Source organism: Acanthopagrus latus, chromosome 5 (assembly GCF_904848185.1).
Source record: "Acanthopagrus latus isolate v.2019 chromosome 5, fAcaLat1.1, whole genome shotgun sequence".
Classification (NCBI taxonomy): domain Eukaryota; kingdom Metazoa; phylum Chordata; class Actinopteri; order Spariformes; family Sparidae; genus Acanthopagrus; species Acanthopagrus latus.
Window position 1 is genome coordinate 22,917,938 of NC_051043.1, and position 21,920 is coordinate 22,939,857.

General features: G+C 43.6%; 1 protein-coding gene across 1 annotated transcript in view; it reads left to right on the plus strand.

The window, feature by feature from the left end:
• fbxl17 (F-box and leucine-rich repeat protein 17) overlaps positions 1–12,475 on the plus strand; it is a 224,112-nt gene extending 211,637 nt beyond the window's left edge. Inside the window, exon 11 of the mRNA XM_037097161.1 lies at positions 10,107–12,475. Within this exon, the coding sequence (XP_036953056.1) occupies positions 10,107–10,244 (138 nt within the window). The 3' untranslated portion in view covers positions 10,245–12,475. The remainder of the gene's footprint in view (positions 1–10,106) is intronic.
• The last annotated feature ends 9,445 nt before the right edge of the window (positions 12,476–21,920 follow it).

Consider the following 21,920-nt stretch of genomic DNA (forward strand, 5'->3'; position numbering starts at 1 on the left):
CCCAGAGCTAAAACTCAAAGAACAAAGATAGAGATTTATCACGCTGTCAAGATTTGAGCTTGTACTGACAGTGAACTGAACAAAAGGGTGATGTCTGTCTGCACAGTGTTTTTCTTTGTGCTTTTAAATAATAAAAAAGCTTGACTTTAATTGCAGTGTTCTCATTTGATCAGTCAGAATTAACCCCTAATTCAGAACGATCAGTCAGAATTAACCCCTAATTCAGAACGATCAGTCAGAATTAACCCCTAATTCAGAATAATCACTCTACAGGAGGCAGTGTTCACACATTAGCTTTTTTTTCTTTCACAGATGAGATCACTGAGTTCTGCTCAGGGGCTTGTTTGTAACGTTGACCGGTCCGCAACATCTAATCCGAGCTTTCCCCGCTCCGAAGAGTCACTATGAATTTTGTATCACGGTGTTCTTTGGGAGGACAGGGTCAAGCTGCCCTTGTTCTTTATTTATTCTGAAGAACAAGGGAGCCGTGCGAGGCAAGAAAAAAAAGAAAAATTAAACACAGTAGCTCTGTTGTGATTATCGTTAAGGAATTCTGCTTGTGTCTGACCTCCAGTAAGCCGCTCTGGAATTTCCTATCATTTCTGGAGGTGTGTGTGTGTGTGTGTGTGTGTGTATGTGTGTGCGTGCGTGCGTGCGTGCGTGCGTGCCCACCTTATTTCATTGTGCTGTTTGCCAGTTGAAGAGGAAGGATTGGTTTCAGTTAACAGGGCATTCACCATTCTGTTACTATCTTATTGTACTCTGCCAGTGAGAACAATATATGACCTCGACTGGTCCCTGTAGTAGGAACGTGAACTCCCCGTCTCTGTCTTTATCTCATCCCTCTGTTTGTCACCCTGTCACGACACCTCTTTCTCTTTCTTTCTCCTGTGTCCTGTCTGTTTCTCTTTGTGTCTTTTCTTTTTTAGCTGTGATAGGCTTTGAAATAACTTACATTTGAAATAAACTTCTGCTGGCAAGAATCGGATTTTTTTTTTTTTTTTACTATGATTTGATATCTTTATGATGCATGCAGTAATAGGGAGACGGCTTATACCGATACCAATTATTAGAAATCAAGGAGACTGAAAACTGATATATGGGACCGATTTTCATTCGCAGTAAAAATGAATCTTAAGTACAGTTTTCAGGTACTTCACTTCAGTCATTTGATTCATTTATTTTGATACATTTAGTCTGTAGTTACTTTGCAGATTCTTGTTATGTCTTTAACGGCTATTAATTTTGATGTGTTAGCAATCAGATATTGTTGTAGGTGTGACATTGTGTGAGAGGGCGCTGCATCACAGCCAAAGTAGCACTTTATTTTGCATTTAATCCGCAGTCTGACAGGGAAATAACTGATATTGATGCTGAATATCGGTCCTGTGATCTACCAGGGCCGATAATCAGGTCCACTCCTAGTAAGAGGATAAATAAACCTAATAATGTTATTACATTATTTGGTTGCACCCATATCTTGATGACTTTCTTTTTGTCTATCCCAGATAATTACAGCATCACACTTTTCTCACGCTTCATTTGAAGTGTAAAACGCTAAAAACAACCCACACTTATCGGTGAGATTGCTACCAGAACATCAAGTGTAACTCTACGGTTTGTTAGTCCACCGTGTCACAACACAACGCATTCCCATTTTAATTAGCTTTAGTTCAGCTCTACCTAATAGATGTTAGCTGTGATAGTGTTTACCCATGTTTTCTTTTCTAAGACCGACAAATAAATTGTGGAAAAGCCTCTTGAGTTATGGAATGTTTTCCTCCAGTCTGCAGAGATAAGAGCGCCGGCCTTACAGAGAGGGATTGGACTGAGCCTCGCGCACATTCCTTTAGTTACCTTTGTCACGCGTGATGGAGTGTGGGGTTTACAAACCTAGCCTCCAGAACCTCGTCCCCTGACCCTGTTCAGTTTGAGCCCCCATTCCTCCATGTGTGAGTGTGTAACTGTGCGTGTGTGTGTGTGAGTGAGCATATACACTGACACCCTCTTTTTCAGTTCTGCCGTTGTCTGATACTGTGCAGGGATGAGGGTGTGTGAGCGGGACCAGACCTTAGTTGTCGCAAGCGGTGCCTGACCTGTTTTTTTTTTTTTTTTTTTTTTTAAAGCACATTCAGAGCCATGCACTGCAGATTTCTGTGAGAGGTCGCTCTGCTTTCTGAGAGTAAATCAGAAAAATGTTTGAGCTCAGGCTTTGCTCGGTAAAGAGCAGTCTATTCCTTAAGCTTCCGAGCCAATGCATCAATAGTTCATTTAGAAATATTGAATCCTTCAGAACAAGTCTGTGGCGACGTCTTTTCTGTTTCAACACTTGTGAGATCCTCTGCTTTGTTTCTTTGTTTCTCTTCCGTTCCTTCCCTCTCTCCCTCTTATCAGAGATGGAGGACTATCTTTCACTTGTCCAGTCACTCGTTTAGAAACTTTACAACGGGGGCTTTTCCTCTGAGCAGTTTAAAGAAGGCTATAAATCTGGCCTGTTTAAATCCAGACTTGTTTAAGCTGCCTTTTACTAAGACCTGATGCACCGCATTCTTCTGCTGCCTAAACAGGCTTTTTAAACATTTACCCCAAATGTATTTACTGGTTGACTGATGTACTCTGTACATGGAAGTAGACAGGGAACGGGGGGTATTTGTCTCTCTTTATGGGGCCGGGGACTAGAAATGGCTGCCACATGGCCGGAGAAAAGGGAGGAAAGAAAAAGGAGAAAAAGGGAAAGAGCCCTGCAGACCTGTGCTGAACTTAATGAAAATGAAGAAAAGAAATAGGGCAATTTTTTATTGGAAACAAACACGTCTTTGTTTTCTGATATCTGCATGCGCAACCATTTAAATTAACATCAAACTGTAGCTTTTATTGCTTTTTCCAGGATCATTGTTCCTGCATGCGAGACCGCGTCGAGTGCATTTGATATATTCGGAAGGAGCAGGGGCCATATTTCTTTGAGCCTTCTATTTCCTAAACTCTCTCCCTCGCTCTTTATTCCATTTCCCTCCCTTGATTGTTCGGAGCACTCAGAGGGCGTTCTCACCACCCCAGTCCAATATGATATGTATCTTGGTGTTTGTGTATCTGATTATCGATTTACGACCCGGTTTCTTCTTTTTTCCCCTCCGCCGAGAATGTGAGCCGCCGCTGCATTAGTCATCTTTACGACGTGTTTTACGGCGCTGCTTACTAGTGGGAAAAGCCCGGAGCTTGCGGTAAATGTATATTTTACGTGGTGATAGAGTGCATTTGCATCGGAGGATCAGTCTTGAAAAAGAAGAGCTCACTGTTAAGAAAGGAAGCACTCCAACAGGGAGAGCAGAGGTCAGCTCGGGAACTCGCCGTCACTTACCTTCAGCCGTCACTTGTAAAAGTAGAGGGGCGGTTGTCAGCAGGCACTCTCACACACGAATACACACACACACACACACACAACCCTGTTCACTATTCACATTCACTGTACAGCATGTTTGAATAACAGCGTTTGCCAAACAGCGTATCAGACATACATCTTTTTTGTTTTTCCCCACATCTCTCTCTCTCGGCCTCTTGTAAACCCTGACAGCGGCACATTGCCCGTCAGCATGCATTACGCCGCACTTAGATCTACAGTGCAGCATCTTTGAAGTTAAAATGGGGGAAAATATCATAAGTATAGGCCTTGCTCCAGATAGCTGTGGCTGCACTCCCAGATGCTTCTCAAAGATTAGAATCATCAGTGAGCGGTGAGCCGCTCTATCGTATGGCAATCCTACACACTTGGCGACGCGTTCGGAGGAGGGGCTGTGCAGTACAGTACACCGGATCAGGACTGTTTGGGGCAACAGGAAAAAAAACAAAATAAAAGAACCAGAGCCGTATATCTAAAGCACCATTGAGTCACCAGGAGTCCCCTGTACTTTCTGATATCATTTTTAAGCTTATGTTGCCTAGCAACAAAATATCGTTAAGCACAGTTTTGCCCGGTAACAGAATTTCACTCTAGGAAAAAAACCCCAAAACAAAACAAAAAAAAACAGCTGAATCATTGGTTTGAAAAAGTCAGTGTAACCGGAGGACTCCCCCGTCTGCCATGCAGTTACCCACAGGATTCAGTCTGACCTTCATGTCTCACATCAGCCCTGAGCCGCAAATACCAAGCAGGTGTGGTGATGTCATCACATCTCATTCAACATACCACAGAGCCACGCAAAGGGCATACAGCCCTCGTTTGTGGAGAGAGTGAGAGGGATTGAAGGAGAGGGTTCTTTTACACGACGCTGTGTTTAAGACTTACAGTAACCGTGGCTGTCATATTGTGCAGCGGAGTAGAGTTAATGGATGCTATGATGTATAAATGCCTCTGTCAACTGATTTTCTGTCAGCGGGATTTTCTGTCCGCCAGCAAAAAAGCTGTTTGAGAAATGAACAAAAGCATTCGTCATTCCAAGACGCCATTGAATTAAAATAAATCTCAAACCAGGTACAAGGAGTTATTGTGCTGTGTTCTGCCCATTCGAAATTTATACAGGCGTGGATTTCGTTGATGGTAAAATCAATTTTTTCTTCAGTCTTGATTGGCTTTGCCCCGTGCAATATAATAAGGTGTTTGAATTCCAATTATTTCTGTTGTATGTGACAGTAATTATATTTCAAAACTTGGAAAATGACACAAAGAGACTGATTGTTTCTTGACGATGCTGATTCTTTTCTTGTGAACGTGGTGTTATCGGAGAGCGGCACGGGTCACTCGATAGTCTTTTCATGATTTCAGTCGAAGGGATCTCGTCACAGCTCAAACATTAGCGTTGGTGCAACCAGCAATTAGGAGATGATTCAGCGTTTTGATTGGGAGCCATTTTGTGCGCGCAGTGTTTGTTCAGCAAGTGTAGCTGCACTAAATTAGCATTAATGAATGTTATGGCCTCCCGTCAGTTTGACAGGTCTATTCTTTAGATCTGTTTTAATTGTAATTAAGCCCTGATTAACGAGCTGGGGGATGTTTCATTCTCTTTTCAAGAATATAGCATAATATGTTATGAAGGCAATCAGGGGTTTGTCATTTTATCTGCTAATGAGGCTGAGCCATATGTCATAACAAACTTCACTTCTCTCTGTAGCGGCAGCCTTTAGAGACCTCGCTTAAGCTGCTCTTCTGCTCCTGCTTTGGTCTTCTCTCTGAAGACAGCCATCTTTGTAGGCAAACCGCAGGTGTTTGTCTGGGAAAAAAAACAAAACAAAACAGGTGTGGGGTCGCCCCTGTGGCTCTGAGTTTAAGACTCCGTACACGAACCGCGAAGTCCCCGGTTTAAATCTTGCCAGGCACCTTTGAAGCATCTCTCTTCCTTATTTCCTGTCATCTCTTCCTTTTTGCCTCTATCTAATAAAGGCATTAAAAGTCCCCAAAAAGTCATTTAAAAAGAAAAAAAAGAAAAAAAAACACAGGTGTGAGGGTGATCCAACATCACATTAAAGCTAATGATCACCATTTGAAGCCAGTTGCTAAATTTGTTGAAAAGGATCCAAGAGTCGACAGATCAGACAGTCAATGAAAAGCTCTTAATTTATGATTTAAGATCGTCGGACGCCCGGGTCAAATCCTGAAAGAGCAAAAGAAGAGGCAGCATTAATCCTTGCTTCTCTGAACCACCATTGAATTAGAAAATTCAACTTGATTTGTTGCCCTTGCCAGGATTTGTTTAATAGTCTTATTGAAAAGACTCAGCCAGAAAGAATAACCAGAGCAGTCTTTGCCTCATTAAACCACAGAGAAGCAGAAGGTGCAGCCACATGACAGTCACACACAGTTGTCCATTTGCAACCCAGAATGTGCAGCAGCTTGTCGAAATTCTCACATTTTTATCAGAATATTCAGAAAAACATCAAATGAGAAGACTTAATTAGCAGGCTGCAAACTCAAACTAGAGAAACTGTGGAAAATATAGTGGAAATATTGTATTTATATACATTTCCTGTTTCTGTTATTCAGTCAGTGGAAACATCACAGGCATCATGTACATCATAAAGTGTGTCTGGGCATCCGTCCTGTTCTCGTTAACATGATATCTGACAAACTTATTGATGGAACTTCTTCAGATCTGGTCCACTTGGAATTGGGGATGAACCGATTAGATTTTGGTGGTCAAAGGTCATGGGTCACTGTGACCTCATGGCGTCCAATTCCCGTGAAAACACCATATCTCAGGAATGCCTTGAGGGAATTTCTTCATATTTGGAAGAGACAGCCGCTTGGACTTGAGAATCAACTGAGTGGAATTCAGTGGTCAAAGGTCGAGTTCACTGTGGAATCACAAAACACATTTTTAGACATTACTCAACAATTCAGATGCTAATTACGGGAACATTTTACTCAAATGTCTAATAGAATAAAATGATGACGAGATGACATTTCAGATCCAAAAGGTCAAAGGTCAGCTTCACTGGGATTTCATAATATTCTGCAGAAAATGTTCTGGCTCTTATTCAGCGGCATAGCTCAGGAACTCTAAGTTGACTGGTGGAGACATAAAACAAAAGGCTGTGATGGCATAAACTAATAATGGGTGTAAAAACAGGTGGATGTAAACACACTTATAATAATCACCCAGCAAATCTAATGAAACCATTTATAAGAAGGCGCAGATATTTACATTGTTAGTGTCTTCTTTCATGTCCTTTAAGATAAAACACCCAGGAGGTCTCCTGTTTTTTGCCTTCATGGTAAACATTACCGCTCTACTTCAGTTTGGTCATCACAGTAGAAGAAGGAAATGATGGCTGAAAGCATGGTCTGTCTTGTAAAACTGTCTGGCCTTTAGAGTGCTTATTATCTCACAATAATAATAATAATGTGGAGTCTTTAAGTCGATATCTTGAGACTCATGTCGTGAGTGCATCAGCTTTACTAATAAATTATTGATCACAGCAAAGTGTTGCTAGACTTTCCTCATTTCCACTAGTACCCGCTGATTTAAAGCAACATTATGTAGAAAGTGACTCCTGAAACAGCTGAAGGTGAACGCAATGAAGCAGTGAAACAACTCAGTGACGGGACAAGAGAAACCAAAGATTCAGTTGGAGGCTACAGTAGTACTGAGTGCTGAACACAGACTTTAAAAGCGTCTCTCTCTCTGGTTTCCTGAACAGACATGAGTTCAGTATCGATTTTAGGGGGGAGACGGATGCTTGTTACAGGTTGGCTGAAGTCGCGAGACATCGCCGCAGCCCGCTCGGAGGCGAGGGCGGCCGTGGCTTGGCCCCACTCCGGATCAAGTCAAGTTGAACTGGTAAAGGAAAAACAAAATCAGCACGGCTCAGTTTACCTCAAAAGTGCTAGCGGGAAAACGGCAAAGAGACACCGTTCACCCTGTTACAAGACACTGTACCATCAAGATGTTATTTTGAGGTAAAAACATTACATAATGTTGCCTTAATTGCAGCCTTCTAGCAGTGGAGGTGTCAGGTGTCATTGTTTCAAGTTTAAAAGCCCTCTGCCAGTCTCTCTCTCTCTTTTGTCTTTCTCTTCAGCACTGACTGAGGAGAGAACCGAGGCAGGTTTTTTTGGCACTCCGAATTTTCTCTTTGCATCTGATCACAAAAACCAAACACACGTGAAAGTTAGAGTTATGTTATCTTTTTAATTCCTGTATTGACGGTATCCTGAAAGTGTCTGTTAAGCCTCTGTGCGTTGGCGTCAAGAACCTGAACCCCGGCTCGATGTTTCTTCCTTGGCAATCAAGGCGAAAGCTAACAGGCTGTTTTTGCCTTTTAGTTTTATTGAATTCACTTGCGCTGTGCAATTTTCCACCTCCCTTCTGTGACCCGAGAGGCATCAGTGGTCCGTTCGCTTGAGCGCACTTATTTCTTTCTCTGATTTCACTGGTTTTATCCCAATTCTGCCTGTTCTTTTTTGGTCCGCCTGTCTGTCTGGCCATTTGTTTTCTCTGTTTCTCTTCTTGACAGGGACTTGCTGATACCCACCACTTAAATAGATTGTGTTCGGTGACGAGACAGAGGGAATTAGACAGAAAAATAACAGCCAAAACGGATCATAACCTAAGCAAGAGCCAGGGAACTCTTGTCCATGCGAGACTTTTCTTCCAGAAAATACAGAAACTGGAGGGCTCTCGGTCAATGAGCTCGGGGAGAACTGTGCAACACTTTGTCACTGCTTTGGCAACAACAGATGACTGTGTGCTCAACATGTGTGTGAGTGTTTATACATCATTTCCCCTGGAAAGTGTCATGCTCGCGGGTGGGCGGGGGTTGGTTCAGGGTGGGTTGTGGTTAACCCCTCGAGGTCTCCAGGGTTACTCTGCCTCTGCTCTTTTTCAGATTCTCAGGCTCTCTGTGATTCAGTGACGGCCCGACAGTGTTGGACTGGAAAAGAAGAGCTGGGGTGGCTATTAGCTGCCTGTCTTTTCCTCTGAGAGCAAGAAGGCCTCATTAGCCTGTTGAGCTCAGCTGTCCTCTGGTGCTAAACCCGTTGCTGAGGATCAACTGTGTGTGTGTGTGTGTGTGTGTGTGTGTGTATGTGTGCATAGCCTCTGCTCTTAAGAAATGGCGTATCTCACACATTAGTCGGGTACACTGCTGTTTTGACAGGGCGCTAACAGTTCAATCTGTGGCTCTGATTATCTTAATAAGGTATCACGGAGCGGTGCGGAGACGGACGACAGATTCTTAAATTACCCCGTTTAAATTAAGCTGTCCAAAAATCTGAATTTATGTCACCTAAAGCAATATTTCTGCTACATTTATATGTTTTTTAAGATGATTGCCTCATTTTAATGTATCTAGGCTGGAAACCTCTACTAATACCGAATGAAGGAATCTTGAATGATTCTGAAATGAATGGCTTGATTAGATGAAATCATGGAAATTATGGATATTTGACCTCCTTACTAATATTGGGAATGTCAATACATTTCCATGGTAACATTAGTGATAAAGAGCAATAGCTTTTAACCAGAAGTTCAAACCAATCAGACAAATAGCGCAGTATCTTTAAAGGACATATTAGTCCCATGTGAACAATAAAACCAATCTTGCCGTTTCTCCCGTTCAGGCCACTAAAAGATGTCCGGTGTGATTGATGGGGGGTGCAGAGTCCACAGTCTTCGTTCTGTTATGCTCGGTTTATTTGAAGTTAATGTGAGGCTTCAGCGGTCAGAGTGAGTCAGATATAAAGGGGGGGGGACCAAAATGATGGTCTTTTATAGCACAAAATTCCCTCTTGTGAACTGTGAACGAAAGCGAGTCTAACTTCTTAAGATGGCCATTTTATTTGATTTACTCAGACTACTGAAGGCTGCAAACATATATTTTTCCGCAGAGAGATGACTGGAGATTTTTTTTCTCTCCCCCCCAATCGCTTTAAATGGAAATGCATTATGAAGGAATCTTTTTAATGATATGAAAATTGGCAGTGATGACAAGGAAGCAAAAGCTGTTTTAATGTGTCACCAGAATATCGCTTTGAGATGTTGTGAAACTGTGCGGTGCATACGGTGATCCAACGGGACAAACGTGTCTGCAGTGCGCAAACATGAGAAAAGACACCGTACATACAATCACGATCGTCGCACCAGTGAGCCTGTTTTACCTGTGGAATGTTCTGAACAGGTGTTTTTGTCGCATTCAGCAACTTCTCTCAGTCTTTTTGTCTAACTTGTCAAGTTTCATTAAGTTAATGAGGGAAAACACTGAATAAATTGCCTTTTATGCTGTTTTTAATTGAGTCCGTGTCAAGAACCGGTGAGCAAAATATCACATTATGTTTTTACACAGCGTCCCAGCTTTTTTTTAGGATTTGGGGATATCTATCAGCAGATGCAGCATCCTCAGTCATCGTGAAAGTGTAAATATTTAGATTTACCACTAATCTGTTAAGCCAAAATTGATGAGCATCTGCACATGAAGCCTGTGTGATGTAGTCAGAAACTCTGGAAAACAAGTAGGGAATTGGACTGTACGCCAAAACTCATTAACCGACATGTATAAGATTCAATTATCGTGAAATTAACTGCATTATCATTTGATTGTTATAGCCGTTTCCATATACGGCACAAAAGGGAAATTGGGTCAGATAGTAACAGTGTGCGTCTGTGTGTGTTTTACAGGTGAACGAGGAGACGGTGGAGAGGCTGGTGGTCCAGTACCCTCACATAGTTTTCAGCACGGTGATGCAGGACTGCAAGAGAACCCTGGAGAGAGCTTATCAAATGGGCTGGAGCCCCAACACCTCAAACGCTTCGTAGCTACCGCTGGATCACAAGCAGACAGACACGCACACACACGTGCACGTGCACGTGCACATGGATACACACACCAACACATATCTACACAGAGGCCCCTTTTTTTCGGCGTGCAGACACAAACACACACAATATTTGCAGCTCAGTCATGTTTGCTTCTCATCCACTGTTCAAACATGCATGTGAGCATGTAGCGACACACACACACACACACACACACACACACAGACAAAAAGGTTCGGTCCATCAACCGTTTCATTCGAAGCAAATCTCCCATTTTAATAATTTAAGTAAAACTTGTATTTTATAATGAAGTCCAACTTCACAACAACAGCGACAGTCAGCAACTCGACTGATTCACCCTCAACATCATCATCAATCAGTTTACATGCAACAATGTAGTGTACTCTCTCGGACCAGAACCTCCAGTGACAGTCTTTTTTTAGGGGTGCAAAGCAGTGCACCAACAAGTGTTTATATGATATCTACTTTAAGTGAGTGTTACTCAGTTGATAAGAGTATTAATCCTCATACATTTAAGTCCTCCACGTCACCTTGGATGGAGTAAGAGTGAAGTTGCATGAGGGCGGATGGGGGGGACTGGTCCTGAAGATGTGAAAAATATCCCAACAGACATTCAGCGATGGTCTGACCACAATTGTTTTTAATGAGAAAAATAGATTAAAATCGGTTTGTTGCACAGACTGGAACCGATGTCCCGCGAGCGCTGCGCCCACGTCGGCCCTCTGCAGTGTTCGCTTCCTTCAAACTGAACTCAACTGCTGCAAAGTGAGATCACACGAGACGCAGCAGAGACTCGGAGATCAGGAGATGACAATACCACGACTTTCAGTCTGGGAAGACAACCGGACTGCCGGGGCGTCAGAGCTCACATCAGGCATTCTGAGAAACCTGTGATGTTTATTTTGCCTAATAAGAAGATTTTTTTTTTTTTTTAATTTTCTTTTTTGTTCCTCTCTTGGATGTTCAGTACAGTGTTCGAGGCGTCTGTGGACTCATACTTGTTGAGATTGTTGACAAGGCTCCGTTTGAAGGACAGAGCTGTGACTTAAACTGCACATCGTCACGGTACGGAAGGAAAAATTTCAGGCCACGAATCAGCCGAACCCCCTGGCAAATGCATGGCAGGAAAACAGCACTGAATACTCCTCTGAAAAAAAGAATGCATGTTTACGTTGAGATTCTCACCTTATTTTTTTCAGCTGAAGAGATAATTGACGTGAGACGAGACAGGATGAGATTGAGATCATCTGGCGTTGGACATTAGCCCCTGTACGACTTGGGAACAGTGCTGCTTCCGATGCCATGTATAGATTTAAGGTTGACTGGGCGTCACCTTGAGTCAGGAGAAGAATGAAAATCAAACCATGCTTGAAATAGAAGTTGCCTTTACCTAAAAGAAATAATAAAAGAACCTGGGTCATGTTATCAGAACAAATTAACCACAACCATCGTGATGACAGGTAAGAGGGAACGTTGCCTTAAGTGGTCAGTCGGTAATCGCCACTGAACTAGCAGCCTGGAATCGACCCGGAATCCACTAAAGAAATGTTTATCTGATACTATCTTCCCATTGTTTGATCTGATATATACGTATAAATGAATACTGTGTGGGATTTACTTAGCCTATTATTGGTTTTGAAACATATACTTGTAATATTATCTATGTAGCAACGCAATGAGGGAATTATCTTTATTAGTGGTGTAGGATGTAAAGAAACAACTGGCTTGGGCCCGTAACCAAGGCCAGTACAAGTTGGTAGGTAGGAGTTGATCTTTTTTTTTTTTTTTTTTTTTTTTTTTTCATCTATTCTATAGAAATTTAGTAGTGTACAGTTTAAAAAAATGCAAATAACCAGGGTATTTTTCTATGGTGTGAACCAGCTCTGGGCTCAGCCTCCACACACTGTCACTCGATCACACAATAGCTTACTGGGTTTAAGGGTTTGAGTAGGACTGTAAACTTTCTACAGCATATAGAGATTTCAGACAATTAAAAAACCATGTTCATTCTACCCTTGTCAGGATTTGTAGACTTTAATCGACGGAGACTTTCTCCCTCGGCCTGTTTTTTGTTCCGTTTTCTGTTCTTTTGTAATCCCTGTATGCACTTTCTTCTCTGCTAGATGTTGACACACTTGATTCCTGATTTGTTAAGGCAACCGTAAATGACTGGATTTACATAAAGATGAATAAAACACTACTACTTCAAGCTTTTTTTTTCTTCCTCTTTTCTCTTTGTACGTGTGAAATTGAGGCAAGAAGAAGAATATACAGAATGACAGTGGAATAGTTTTCCGCTCATTTTCCATCATCTGTGGACTGCTTAAAAAAACCGTCTTTCTGCAGACATTTTTTATTACACCAAGTATATTTCAACACTAATACCAGAGACACCATAATGGTAGACATGGTGAATTTCAAAACAAACATAGATTGCATCTGTATTCTCAGGTTAAATGCAAATCAGGATACCAGCATGTTTTCCCATCACAACTAAAGGCCTTGGAATGCACAAGGTTGGCATACTGATGCCTCTGTATCGTTAGAGATAAAGATGTTTTCCACAGATGTCCACGCATTGATAATGTCTTTTCTCCCAAGCACGATGACGGCAGTCAACCTGCGTTCCCGTTAAAGGGGCGCTTGCGATGTCAAGGTCAGTGCGGTTGTCGCGATCACAGCAGCTTCACGTCTCAGACGAAGTGAGGAGACGTCAGCCCGCCGCCCAGCAAGACAGCAAGGGGCCTCAAAGAGCTGTAAAAGCTGTCCCTCAATATGTCGCCTCGCTTTGACAATATTGTCCCTTTCAAGTGCCTATTTTACCGTTCAATGTGTTTGTGTTGTTTCATGTCCGCCGATCAAACGTGAACGGTGGCATCAAACGGGATGTGAAGGTTGCTTCTCGCCCAGATAGATTCTTTGAGTTGTCAACACAATTTGTGTCAACTCGAGGTTCAATCCACCTGAGTCACAGCTAGAGGATCTTATTCTAATCGTAATGAACGTATGGGGGAGCCGTGTTTGTGTCAGTTCATGAAACAAATGCATGCACAAAACACATCTTTAAGTTGCGGATCTGCTCCTTGAACATCTCAACTGTGGAGGTAAGTGAAGAGAACTTTTCATTTTCTACTTGTCCATGTCAAACACTGCCTCAGTGAATGGATGCCAACACCTGTACAATCCCTGTCGCTCGTTCCTGATTTCACATTTTTAGCCAAACTCAGAAAGTCAGAAATGTGCTGATTAAAAACTGTAATGTTGTTTTTGTTACCTGAGGTTTTGTACCAGAATGCATTATGTTGAAATGTTTCAGTTGCTTTTTTTTTTTCCCCAACATCTCTTCAGAACAGTTTCAGCATCACAAAGCAGTGTTTGGTACAGGAATGCTGTGTTTGATTGAAATAGATTCACAGGTGTTCATCCCCCGTAACTGTTGGAACAACACTGACTCACAACAAAGGGATAACAGCATTACAGCTGCAGAAGATTTGAAATTACAAAACAGTTAAAGTGTTGTGTATCGCTTAGATTTTTCTTTCAAGTTTTTTGTTCCCACAGGGAAAATGCGAAAATTGGATTCTTCTTCTTGAGATGATATATATATAAATAATCATTTTCATTTGGCACTTTTGGCCATTATTAGATAGCAACAGTGTAAATACAAGCAGCACACACACGAAAGAAAGAAAGGGGTGTAACATTTTTTCATACACTGATGGCAGTGAACAACATGCAGTGGCTGACACGAAAGGTGCCGACCAGCACATCAGGAGCAGATTGAGGTTTGGTATCTTGCCTACTAGTGACCTTCTGCTAACAAGACACTGGCTCTACCCCTGAACAGCCGCCCCTGACTAGTGATGTATCAACACTTCATGAATGCTTTCCCCTGATTCTGGAGTGTACCGACGTCCTACTGCTGTGCTTCGAAGCCACTGACGAGGATTGCTGCTCTTCCCGGGCCGGTGTCGGGACAGAGCAGGTCTGACCTGGAAGTCAGAGGATCAGTTCCTTAAACGTGTGCAAGGATGTCCGTGGTCACAGTTTCAACTCGCTCGTCCTCTCTTCTGCACCGTCTTGTCACAGACGCAGAGTGAGAAATCTACAACTATCATTGTGAGGAGCGTTGATGTCTTGCCCTCCTTGCTCTCTTCCACTGACTGTCTACAAAAGATATAAAACAGACAAATGTTCACTGAATGATGTGTTTTCTGGTGTGTTTGACTGTTTGGCCTGTATGTCTGACAAAGGCAGGTCAGGTAGAGCCAGTGAGGGTATATGGAAAAAAAAAGAAAAAAAGACTATCCTTCGGTGAATAGCTTTTCAGTGTTATTTCTCCAGCAAGAAAAACCCTAGTTCAATAGATTGTACTTCACTGGCCCTGACAAGCAGAGACATTAATAATTCGGCCTTTGGCTTGGTCTCCTCTGCATCTGTCGAAGGCCTTCTGATTTTAGACTGACAGGGTTTTTTAATACCTCTGCTCCAAATGAGCTGATCTCCCCTCACTCCCCTCCCATCTCTCTCTCTCTCTCTCTCTCTCTCTCTCTCTCTCTCTCTCGGGTAAATTATGCAGCTTGCTGAATTTTACTGCTGCCAATTAGCGCCTTTGCAAATGTGAGTGTATGCCATCGATTCTCCCGCTGATTGAGGTGGATTCCATCAATGGCTCACACTCCTCGGACTTCTGCAATATTCATCAAGGTGGAAGGAGGCGTCCGTCCGACACTTGGAAGAGAAACTGCCCTCCGGAAAAGAAAAAGAGCTTGCAGGGCACGGTGGAATAGCAATAGAGAGCAGTAATTAAACTTGGTAAATATTCATGTGGTCATTACATTTTTAATGAGGAGCTGATAAGAATTGACGCTGACCATACAGGACATTTGTCATGTCGGACCTGCAAGGACGTTAGTCTAGTCCTCCCAAGAAATTAGTATTTTTCGAGACCTAATCATAGCTGACATTGACGGATGTCCTCGACTGAAAAGGTAGAGGCTCCTTTGAACTTCCTCGCAGGAACTGATCCAGAGCATCTCGTCATGATGAAGGCTGCGCTTTAGAAACATGGCAGTCCTCCCTCCTTACGCACTCATGTGTTGTCAAGAACTCAGGGCCTTTGTGTTTGTGATGTCTTAGAAAAAGATGGAGGGTGGCGGTATGCTTATGAGTCAACATGCAGTAACTTGTTGATCCAGCCAATGGTGGTGCCCGTGATGAGGTTTGACAGTACGTTATTGTATATTTTGTAGTGGCCATCTGATGCGTCTCTGCAGCCCCCATCACCAGCGTGGGATCGTCAGTATACCAAAATCTCACTTGTGCAGAGCAACATCTTCACCGCTTCTCTGAACAAGTCGTGTCTTGTCTTCAAGTATTTTTCATGACCTTGGATGGTCGTCTTCGCCTCAGATGGCTTCCATGTGGTTGAAAGAGTCTCCTTCTCTTCCTGACTGGCTCCCACTGGCCGACTGCGGAGGGTCTGCCCCGCTAAAGCCTCCCTTCATCCTCTTCATCCTACACTGAATCAACTTTACTCTGGCACCTCCCAGCATTCCCTCCGCTTCACCCCTGCCCTCTCCAAACCCAGAGTCTTCCTTTCCCTTGGAAATTATGTCAATCATTTATCCTCATCGGGGCCAAGAGCTTTGATATTTATCAACATATAACACCCAAATATTTCCTGTCAATCATCATAAACTGTTCTCACCCCCTCCCAGGGGAGCGAGGAGGCATTTTGCCTGGCTACCTGTGGTACTCTGCCCGTCTATGGACTTGTGTTGATTCTGCAGTTGGGAAAGAGCATCGTGTCAAACAGTGAAGATGTTAATGGGTTGACTTTGTAACCGACACTGCCTTTGAGCTGCAGGAACGAGCTCAGTGTTGCTATTCATGACTCCGTGCTGTACAGGCCCAGGCGAGACTCACAGCAAGTGTTTGAATTACGCCTGCTCGTTTACTTGTTTTGGACGGTTGAAGTTGGTTAGAGAAGGACGAATTTTCCTCCTAGTCACTGCGTCTGGAAATTGAACTTGAATATGATAGATCCCGGCAGTCCCCGGCTTGATGTATGAAGATTTATGAGTATGAATTCCGCTGTAATGGTTTGCCTCTCACCAGGGGCTACAGCTAAACCAGCTTTCCTGTCCAACCTCATGAAGATAAAAAGAAATGAGATTTGTTAATCCACCAAATTTTGACATCCTCCCAACGGGCTCGCTCCTGCCGCCTGGGGGCAATATCAACCAATGAGTACCCTCAGAAAAAGTGAGGTTTGCCGAGAGAGTGTGTGTGCGCAAGGATAATGAAGTCACAGTGACTCCCCCTGTTGTATGGCTCAATGTAGATGTTGTCTCACTGTCTTTCAAGCGGGAGTTAATTGCGGTGTTTAGGCAGCGCTCGGTCTAGCTTCTGAACGGCAAAGGTTAATTAGCAACAGAAGGATCTCCACACAAGATATGTTGACATTTACATTTCCTTCCTGGCTAAAAACCGAGAAAAAAACCCCATTCGGCGGCGTCGGGATGGAATAGGGGGAGAAAAATGATTCCTCCACAAACACCCTCATTTCTATGCAAGGCTTGGCGTTGATATGCAGATTTGGCAGTTGGATGACATTTAAAAGTAGTTAATTGTGCAAATCTTTGTTTTAGAATGGAAAGGTCGTGGATAGTGAGAGTCTTTCATCATGAACTAACAACCCCCCCATCATCAGCACAGCTGCAGAGAAGGGGGGGGGTGTTGGTTTCTCCGCTGACCGCCTTATAAAAGTCGCCCATTGCTTTTCAAGGTGGTTCATGAATATTTATATGCACAAACTCTTTTGGAAAATGAAAATTAATCTGCAGCCCGACGGGAGATGACTTGGCTATCTGTTTTCACCAAAGAACGTAATTCTCCCCATTCAGGACGAGAATTGTTTTCTTTCTCATATTCCTAAATGTCTGGATATCTAATTAGGCATGTTGCTTCTTGATGAGGGACAATTTTGTTTTATTGCGATGCATTCTCCCTCTTATTACAGCACAACTCGACGAGCAACTGTTATGCTTTTCTCCTATAAGATTTGTTTGTGTTTGGCTATCAGCACTTAGCCGTTGCAATTGTGGGGGTAAACCTGCACGGGGAAAACAATCCGTACCTCTGGAAGCAATATGATAATGCTAAATAGATTTATTGCATGTAATATTTTGTCCATATTCTGAATATTACCATCTAACAGGCAACACTGGTGAGAAAGCACAATGAATTAAAGATACAGCAGGTGCACAGATTGGAAATTTTACACCTGGTTTCACCTGAATAGCACAAATGGATACATAATTGCTCCATTTCATCACTTCCCTTCGCTGGGTGACATTAAAGGGAGCTCTTTTTGAGAGAAGGCAGTAAGGATGAATACATCCAACTGGGGACTTGAGCAATGCTCAAATCTGATCATGCATATTTCTATTTGTCTTTCAGCTGAAAAAAAAAAAAAAAAACCCCTCTCTCTTTGATTTAGCTACCATTAGGGTTCCTCCAAGGATACGGCGGTCTTGTTTGCTCGCTGAAATAACTCGGTGCACATTTAATCAACGGCTGATTCACCGACTGTTCTTTGTTTTCTCCTTGAAGCACGATCCCACATCCTCCCTGGGGCGGTTTTCATCAATTAAAACAGTCCGGCCCTGTTCTGAAGCCACAGATGGCCAGCGTCAGACCCGACCAGATTCAGGGTCTCCCAGCCAACTGCTCTGACATGTCAGACATGCTGGTATGCCTTGTCACTCCCCACTCCTCCACTGTAACAAAGGTTGGGCCGACTCCCCTCCGGAGCGCCAGGCCCAAGTGGCTTCGCGGAGACGTGAGGCGTGACGGAGCCCCAGTCTCAAGGCCAAGAGTGCACCCCCAGACCTCCTTTCAAAGCAGCCCCTCCTCCTCCTCCTCCTGAAACCTAGTGTCCATTTAATCCTTCTTCAATTCCATCTCTCGCCACCCGAACCCTCCAATCAACACCCCCCCTCCGCTCCCTCCAGAACAGTCGCGCACACACATTCCTCTTTGCATTTTCCTCGCTGAATTCTCCCCTCATTTTCCATCTCCGAATCTCACACGCTCACACTTGCTGCTCGCCGCCTCTCGGCCCCTCGACACCCCGACCGCCCAGTCCCTCCGCCCACCTTCGGTTGCTTTCCAGGGGTGTGTATTTCACGCCCTGGTGGCTGGACAGGCTCCGGGTGATTTCCCAAGGTGGGGGCTGAAGGTTGGGCAGGAACCGGTGGTGTGGAGTGATGTCAGAGCATGCCGACCGGGGCTTGTGTGCGCGGTGTGTGCGGTGTCGCTGCATATCTACGCGTCTGCATGTGTAGGAGTATATAGTTTGAACTCCCTTCAAAAGGCCAGCTGTACAAACGCTGCGCTGAATGAGAGAGGTGTTGAATTAACAAGCCATACGAGGCACCCTACTCTCCTGTGTTGCTCCACACACTGACCTGGCAATAATGAGGCGGAGACACATCACAATGGTTCTTTATGGGTTATGTTCTGAACATTACTAGACCAAAGGGGCTAATGTGCTGGTGTGCGGAAAAGCCAGATGAAATGACAGCGCAGCGAGCCAACTGGGCGTAATGAGAATATTGTGTTTTGGATAAACCGAAATGGGGTGAATTTGCACAGGATGTGGGCCAAGGCAACGTTCCCCGCTGTGCTCTTTAGACGGTGTTCGGGGATCTTTTTCAAACCAGCATGACAGTGCTTCCTCTGCTGTGGCCGAGCTCTGAAAAACACAGGCTTTATTTATTTATTTACCTCTATTTACTCAGGCTAGATTGACCGAGCGTGCTGGGCTGCGTTCTCAGAAACGCCCCGCTTCACCCACATTCAGTTACACACATTTCACACCTCTGGGAAACCGAGGTTTCCCCCGCTGTTGTTCACGGAGCGTTTTTCTACTTGACCAGCCGGGTGTTAATTGCCTTGCTCAGGGTCACTTCCACAAACTTGGGAATGCGCTGGCTTTTTTTTATTTATTTATTTTTTTTCCTTTTTTTGCTCTGCCCTTGTGTTCCCAGCTAAGGGATTTGAGCAAACAGCCTCCTAGTCAAAAGCCCAATTCTCTGAGCTCCCCTTACGGTTGGAGCAGAAATAGGTAGACAGAAAAGCCCTTTTGAGTGCGCCTCGAGTTTTTCTGTAGCACTCTCTAAATGACCCTGCTCGCTGTGCTCAATAATAGTGTCATAATGTTAACTGCAGACTCCTAGCTTGTTGCATTTGGCTCCGTTGCATTGTCTCCTCGGGGTAATTAGCCGAGTGTCTGCATGTCAACACTGTGGCTACGTTCAGCTACGTGACGGCCGAGCACGTCTCTGATACTTTCTCTCCCCCGGGTGCTGCAGTGCTTCAGTACCAGCTAGAAATGACTTCATCATCAGAAGGGGCAGGATTCATATCTCAAAACTAAACATGAGGAACAATACGCTGGCACCAGCATCAGATGCCGGACTGCGAGTGTGTGTAGGCATGTCCACCAGTGTCTGTGCCTATAGGCGTACGGTACGTGACCAGTTCCATGGATTTTTTTTTTTTTTGTCTGCCTGTCCAACACCCACCATTGTAACCATAAACAACATATAAAAGCCACTCTTCAGGAAATTAATTCCTGTGGTTTACAGCACTGACAACCTGTCTCCTCACAGCTATTCTCTGAGAGACTTTTTTTCTTTTTTTTTTGTCTAAAGATCCTGCTGTTTGTAGTGAACGGAAACAAAAGGAGGGGACAGACTGGGAGAATTGTTTTCCTGTTCTCTTTGAATGTCCTTTGTTCTTCATCGCTCTGATTCTTTTCGAAAAACGTTTTTCTATGTAAGCAATCTTATTTTAGATGAGAGGTCAGCATTATGTTAAGTCAGTCTAAATAATAAGAAAAAACTCCAGCAGAACCTGAAGTAACGTTTGATACCAGTGACACCGCTTTCGATGAATAATTACAGCAGACGGGTAAATTGAGTTGATTATGTTTTCTTTTGGGAAACCTTAACCTGAAGAAATAAAAACAAAACATACACAAGCTCCAATGAAATGGATCCTCTGTATTTCCGGAGTGTGAAATGACAAACTTTACAGAGAGACTGTAATCACACTGTTTGCTGAACTCAGCTGAACCAATTAAAAAGTCTTGTTTTCACTAACACAGCTCTCTCATCTGAGTCTCATACTTTAATAACCTCCAAGCCTTCATGAAAACATGTCACTCTGCATCCGCAGCGGGGAAAACATGTGTTATAAAAGCATAAACGCAGGAGGGTAAGCCCGTTCCGCGTTTGTCTCAGCCAACACTGATAAGATACGGCGCATCGGGTCAAGACAAGGTAAAGAAGAAATAAGAGCTGAGGCAAGAGTCGCTGAAATATCGCCAGTATCTGATTGGCTTGATGGCTTTGTTTTGGAGCCAAGTTAATGTTTCCCTGGAATGTTTGTTCTCTGCTCTCTTGATGGACAATAACAGATTATTTCCATAAAAGAGGATGAACTGCTGTTGTTCACCCGGTCCTTATTTTCCCCTCTCCATCTTTCCCACTATCTTTCATCCCTTTTGGCCCGTCCTCGTGCGTCTGTGCTTCCACGACTGGTTATTTTTCGCTTTAAATCTCCTCATTATATCAAGGCATCGAGAGTCAGGTGCGATCTGTTAAGACTGTGTCGTGCAGATGATCGCGATTTGATTTTATGTAAGGAGGATCCAGGTCAACTGTGGTCAGGGCGACTGTTTATCTGAATGGGAAGTGATTTGCGGTTCACTGGAGGAGCTCAGCTGACTGAATCAAGCCTCTCCCTGTCAAGCAGAGAGGAGGAATGTGTAAACCAGTATGAGTAATCCTCCTGACCTTATCATTGGATTAGCTAAACAACACCCTCAGGAACCTCTGCGGCCATGTAAATATGGGAAAGTAACAAATTAGACCTGTTGCCTTGTTTGATTTTGTGTGAGCGTGCGTGTGTGTTTTTGTCTGTGTGGGAATGGGATTGTATTTTTACATGCGAGTGTAAAAGCTACACACTTTCTGCACAGCTCAAAAGTGTTGGCTAAGAAGCACAATGGAGAGACTGTTATAAAATGTGAGTATGTGATCTTGCGAATCCATCTCGCCAGGGTTCAAGATATGTGATGTGGCCAAACTATAGATTTTAGCTGAGATGCGGCTCAAGAGCCAGTTATATCGGAGCAAACAGCCCGTTTTCTACGTTTTACGCCATAGGAGCCGGACCCTGCCACCTCTCTAGCTTCTAACAGTGTTCTTGGGACTTCATTTTCCTCTGAGAACAGCGTGTTTATTATTTGTATTAACCTCATTAATGTTGTAAATATTAGTATAAGTTCTGGGTTCGGATTTCTTCTCCAACTGCCGAAGCTGCCAAATATGACAAGTTGGGAACGAGAACACGTTGCAGCTGGTGAGACCGTCGAAGAACAAAACTGGAGGTGGTTTTTTTGGGGGTTTTTTTTTGTAAAAAAAATGGAAAAGATTTGAAGCTCTTCTCCCCAAATGGCTTCGGCAAGAGTTTGATTTACCAACGGCTTGTTGTGAGATTGGTAGAAGTTGGGCGGGGACAGACAGATTCTTTGTCCAATCGCCTGCCCAGGTATTCCTGGAAAGTGTGTGAAAAGTGTGT